The sequence below is a fragment of the Mastomys coucha genome, unplaced genomic scaffold (genome assembly GCF_008632895.1).
Source record: "Mastomys coucha isolate ucsf_1 unplaced genomic scaffold, UCSF_Mcou_1 pScaffold10, whole genome shotgun sequence".
Lineage (NCBI taxonomy): Eukaryota > Metazoa > Chordata > Mammalia > Rodentia > Muridae > Mastomys > Mastomys coucha.
The window spans coordinates 519,969-525,790 of NW_022196892.1; the positions used below are offsets into that span (position 1 = coordinate 519,969).

The window sequence follows — 5,822 nt, forward strand, 5'->3', positions numbered from 1 at the left end:
GGTTTTTTAGAAACAGGTTTCTCTGTGTAACTCTGGCCATCCTGGAACTCACTTTATGAACCAGGCTGGCCTTGAACTCAGAGATCTGTGTGACTCTTGAGTGCTAGGATTAAAGGCAAACACCATAACACACAAAGCAAACAATATCTTCGAAAGATATTAAAGGAAATCTCCTTGGATGAGCTTCATAAATATTACATACCATAGCTGCACCAACAGCAATTCCAGCAAAGCCCATCTGTAAAGCAAACACCAGCCTAAGAAAAAGTCCATAGAAATTAAAACTGAACACTTGACCAGCCCCTCAAAGCTTGTCCAAAAGGCGCACCTCTGATATGGGAGTGTCTATGATCCTCTTGTCACCATATTTCTTCCACAGGCCTCTGCTAACCTACAATTAAGATTTAGCCACATCACTTTCAAGTAGTTGTCTGGGCAAATGGCTACTTTTTAATTTTACATAAAGTTTATCTATTTCTGTTACCTTGTATGCACCATCATACTGGGCAACTTCTTCCCCAAGCAGAAAAACTTTTTCATCTCTTTCTAGTTCTTCATCCATACCTTGATTAATAGCTTCACGAACTGTCAACTGTCACAGGTATATAAACAGAAAACATGCTACAGGAGACTATGGAAACTCCCTTCTTTATACTTACCTACACTGCCCACAAGATAAAACATAAATTTAACACTCATGCAGGCAGTCCAAGTTCCAAGAATCTGAGGAGGCAAGATGGCCAAGCCTGATGAGTTTCAATCTCCAGTTTCTACATGGTGGAAGGAGGAAACTGATTCTCTGGAAGTTGACCTCAAGTGCACATGTGCATGCTCACACACAAACATAAAGTAAATATATATACAAATCAAAGCTCCAAGAACTTAACAAGTAACACTTATGCCAAATAATCCTTCACTAGCTTACTTCTGCTGTATTGCTTGATGTGCACACAGTCGAGAAAACTGAGCGATTGCTAAACCAGCTCACAGGCAGTTTCCTACGTGGAAAACATGCCAGGCTGTTTTATCAATACACTTGAAATACTAAGACTCAGAGAACTAGCAAGGAACGTCTAACTATGGCTACTAACTACGACTAAATATTAAGCATTCACTAGTGCACGACACTTGACATCCACAATGCAGGTGTTGCTATGCTACTATAATAATGTACATATGCCCTCCAAAAAAGCGTGTTATCTGCAAGACAGTGTTCTCAGCACCATAACAAATCCAAAAGGTAGAAACAAGTCACCCTTGAATGAATGTATAAATAAAACATACAAAGGATAGGATTCAACGTTTCAATGGAACAAATTCTGATGTATGTATTCTACAATAGGGATGAACCTTGTTAAATAAGCCAGACACAAAAGAGCAAAAGATTCAACTTACATGACGTTCTAAAACAAGCAAACTCAAAAAGAGCCAGAAAAGTACAATACAACAGCGGTTGGAATAGTGTGAATAATTATCTTGTAAAGTTCTGGAAGTTGACAGTGCATACAGTGAATGCATTCGATGCCACATTTGAACACGTAAAGTTTTAAAGTTATATTTTACCACAATTCGAGGGTGGTTAAAAAGTCAGGAAAGCAGGTGGTTGTCTGTTAGACTGCCACCGGCCTCGGCCTCGAGGGGATGGTTACCAGTACGAGTGGCACCGGGGGGGACAGAGGCACCGCGAATCATCCGCAGGACGCGGCCGCTGCCAGTGTCCAAGAAGCCACCCGGCTCTGGGGCAGACGCGACCCCGATCTCTCAGGCCTGCTCCCGGGACCCAGGACTCCCTCCCGGCCTCGCCCGGCGTCGGGATCGGTTACCTGCACCGCTGCGGGCGCCGAGCGGTGAAAACGCCTCTTCAGCAGCCCAGAAGCCTGGCAGGGAGAGAGAAAAGGTTTCAGAAAGGGCACAGGGCCTACGGCGGGCGCTCCAGGGGCCGCTACCTACCTGCCGCAAGGGTCCCCGCACCAGACCAGCCACCGCCGCCATCTTGCCCGTGTCCTCTACTCGCCGCCGAATGACAACACAGAAGCGCCGCAGACCCCGTCTGGCGCAGCCAATGGTAGGGCGTGACACCTTTAGGACCCACCTCCGTTCAGCAAAGCCAATAGAGAGTGGTAACTGAGGAAGCCAATAGCAAGGGGCTATTTCAGAGGTTCCGCCCCCAGGTAGAGCTCCGCCTCTGCTTGCTTAGCCAACGGCCGGTTTCGACGCCTGCGCGCCCCGCCCACCTAGCGAGTCGCTGTCCTGAAGAGGTGATGTGAGGCTGCTGCTGTTCCTCTCTGACCTGGTGCACTGGAGATAACTTTGCAGACCGCCTGTGGCGGCTGTCATGCACCTAGCACGCCCTGCACTCAGCCTTGACTGCTAGCTGCTCACGTGCTAGGACTGAGTCAGTGCGGCCTGATCCGACCGAGGCTGCGAGGACCTTGCGGCCACCCCTTTGCGGGTACTGAGGGCTTTGAGCAACACATGAATCTTGCACGCACAACAGTGGGGGGTGAACCTACCTTTATATGAATGGGCGCTGTCAATTGAATGTAAACAATAGCTTTCATATATGTCCTAAGCGTCCACTGTGTGCTAAGTATTATGATGTGTGCTTGATAAGTGCTTGTAGGTGGTTTCTGCTAGAATCTCCATCCAGGCGCGAAGACGCGAGGAGGTTGTTCTGATGATGCTGAATTAAGATGGCATACCCGAACTGGAGAAGAAGCCGGAAGCCTAGTTTTAGCAGAGCTAGAGACATCTGAGAATAGGTACTTAGATGTGGCCTTTATATTCTGCATTCAGTCTGTCTCATCGACTGTAAATGGACACTGAGGTATGGGATCACCTCCTTCCAAACCTCCCTCGATGCTGCCATCAGGTGGTCACCGTGTGAGACATATCAAATATGAGCCTTTTCTATCAAAAATTATATAAACTTGTGTTTGTTTGGAACAACGACTTCAAATCCTTTTTATCTCTCCTGCCTTGATAGACTTTAGTGTAAATGGTTTTGGTTTTGGTTTTCCCCCACAAGACAGGATTTTTATCTGTAGTCCTGGCTGTCCTGGAACTCACTATGTAGATTAGGCTGGCCTCAAATTTACAGAGATCCACCTGCTTCTGCCTTCTGAGTGCTGGGATTAAAGGTTTATGCCACCACCCACCCAGTCCATAGTTTTTCTTTTACCACTGAGTATTTTTCTATGGCTTAAGTGTTCCAATTTTATTTACTAGCAACTTAAATATTACATTCACTACATTGGCTTTAGTGTTCTCATCTATTCAAACTATGCAGTTTGCTTACATCAGGGTCCCCTAACTTCAGAGTATACTTCCTGTGAACAAGAACACTCTTTCATGTAACCAAAGGGCATTCTGGAAATTGATGTAGACCAGGCTGACCTTGAACTCAGAGATATCTGCCAGCCTCTGCCTCCTACAAGTGCTGGGATTAAAGGAATGAACTTCCACACCTAGGTTTGAGCAAAAGTTTGAATCATCTCTAAGCATAGTTTATGCAAAGGGCCCTTGCTTTGTTCTTGGAATTCAACGCCTGGAGCAATGGCCCACAGAGACTCCTTTCCTCTTCCTCCTGCGTTTCCTGAGTACTGCTTCTTAAGGCAGCCATTGCATCAGACTGTGAGGTCAGACTCAGGCCAACTTGAAAAAGACACAATCACTACCTGGTTTAGAAGGAAGATCAAATGCACTCCCAATTTCCCAGTGTATTCCCTTTTTCTGAGAACACTCTCTTGATCAGGAGTAAAGGTCATCTTGTCCGGGCACTTCAGTTGAAGTGCTGGTTTCTTTCGTTGTGTCTCCAAACTTATTTCTAACAACTCTAAGCTTCCAGTTACCTCCAGCAATGGAGGAAACATCCAGTGCTTGGAATCCTTCTAGTTCCAGCTAGTTCTAGTCCTTTTTGATAGGGAACAGATAGGGACATTAAAGACACTTTTATGCTGCAGTATAAAAGAGAATCTGTCTGTCCATATTAAAACTTAGAACTTATACTGTGAGATTCCCAGAGGGACCCTCACACTCAAATCCCGGGAGCGATGATCCCACACACCACCAAGACACGGACTTGATGCAATCTGCAAGAGGCTTTTTATTCCAGCTAGCTGGGGAGAGACTCATATCCCTCGCAGGGGTAGAGGAGTCTGGCCCCGAGCATGGTCTTAGGCAGCTTTTTATTCCTGTGCAGTTGCTGGGGCAAAAGGGAAGACTGGGGTAGAGGGGGAAGGTACTGGGTGGTCTCTGATTGGTGCTGGCTCTCGCTAGGGTTCAGGGGCGGGTTAGCCACTTGGCAGTCATTTGTTACCTTCTCTCTGCCGGGTCGTCCTGGTCTCCTAGTTTCTGGGTTCTGGGAGCTGCTGGTCTTCTATTGTTTCTAGGTTCTGGGAGCTGGTCTCCCACTGAGTTTAACTAATGGCTAAGTTCCCACAGTACAGTTTGAAAACTTAATCTTACAATACACTGTATTAGGTCTCAAACCTAAGACAAGTCTCATTCAATACCTGAGGCTCCTCTAAGCACTTCTCACCTCACCTCCTATCCTAAACCTCTCCCTCCCATATGCTGGGCTTCCTGTCCCCCAGCCTGATCCCTATATAATGCAGTCATTTGGGCTACGCGGGTCTCTTATGTCCAGGGTCCTTTTTTGCTCTTCTTCCCCTCTCTCCTCTCATACAGTTTACCCTGCTGGCCGTGTCCAACCCGGGCTCTGCCCTCTGCCTGCTTTCTCCCTTACGTCTATAATAAAAATCTCCTGAGGCTGAGGCATACCATGTATCTCATATGAGGCATGCCTTTTATCTCATGTTCCATTCACACAGTTAGTGATTTCCTTGTTCTGAATTAACCCCTCTCCCAAACCAGATGTCCCTGGAGGATTACAAGGTGGGAACCAGAGGAAACTAACTTGAGTTAACTTCGTTATTTTGTGTGTCAGAGTCCAAACATCCCTAGAGTGAAGAACATCAGCAATGAGGTGAGAAGCACAGACATCACAAGACTCAGAAATATGGTTGACTCCTGAGGGGTAGGCAAGCCTGAGCTCCAGAGTGATCCACACACACACACATACACACACACAGATACACACACAGACACACACACAGACACACACACACAGACACACCACACACAGACACACACAGACATACACACACAGACAGACAGACACACACACATAGACACACACACAGATACACACACAGACACAGACACACAGACACACAGACACACACAGACACACACACACACACACATACACGCACCGTCCTGCACTCTGTCTTATAGAATCTGCTCATAGAGGTGAAATATAATCCAGATTTCTAGAATGTTTAACTCAAGTTTCTCTTATTCCCAGCTCTGAATAAGGCACAGTTTTGGTTTTTTCTTTTTCTTTTTTTTTTAAGTCTTATTGCAATATGATAAGAAAAGTTACATGATTTCAATTTATCTGAATTTGTTAACATTTAAAAACATATTTTAAGTAAATAGAATTAAATCACATTCTTTTTCTTTTGTGCCCCAACTCCTCCCAGAGACCCCCTTTCAATACCTACAATATCTTTTTTATCATATTCTTTAAAATTTATAAAATATTATAACAATAAAAGTGAGTATTATAAAAGTTGTTTGCTATAAAACAACAATCAATTTAACAGTCTTATGTAGATGCTTGTCTACGGCAATACTGAAAATACAAATGTTTTTCTCAATATAAACCTTAAATAACTCCAAACGTATTAGCTGTATATTTCAAAATAATACATCACTACTAATATTTTCTTAAATAAACATAAATATATAAAGTGTTT

General features: G+C 44.7%; 1 protein-coding gene and 1 long non-coding RNA gene across 2 annotated transcripts in view; one reads left to right on the top strand and one right to left on the bottom strand.

Moving 5' to 3' along the window:
* The window catches only part of Pdhb (pyruvate dehydrogenase E1 beta subunit), a 6,195-nt gene extending 4,096 nt beyond the window's left edge, over nucleotides 1-2,099 (bottom strand). The window contains exons 1-5 of the mRNA XM_031344334.1: nucleotides 1,951-2,099; nucleotides 1,824-1,877; nucleotides 485-592; nucleotides 329-391; nucleotides 203-238 (exon numbers count right to left, since the gene is read on the bottom strand). Coding sequence (XP_031200194.1) covers nucleotides 203-238; nucleotides 329-391; nucleotides 485-592; nucleotides 1,824-1,877; nucleotides 1,951-1,992 — 303 coding nt within the window. The 5' untranslated portion in view covers nucleotides 1,993-2,099. The remainder of the gene's footprint in view (nucleotides 1-202; nucleotides 239-328; nucleotides 392-484; nucleotides 593-1,823; nucleotides 1,878-1,950) is intronic.
* The window catches only part of LOC116072776, a 20,757-nt gene continuing 16,522 nt past the window's right edge, over nucleotides 1,588-5,822 (top strand). The window contains exon 1 of the long non-coding RNA XR_004111550.1: nucleotides 1,588-2,762. This is a non-coding gene — a long non-coding RNA (uncharacterized LOC116072776). The remainder of the gene's footprint in view (nucleotides 2,763-5,822) is intronic.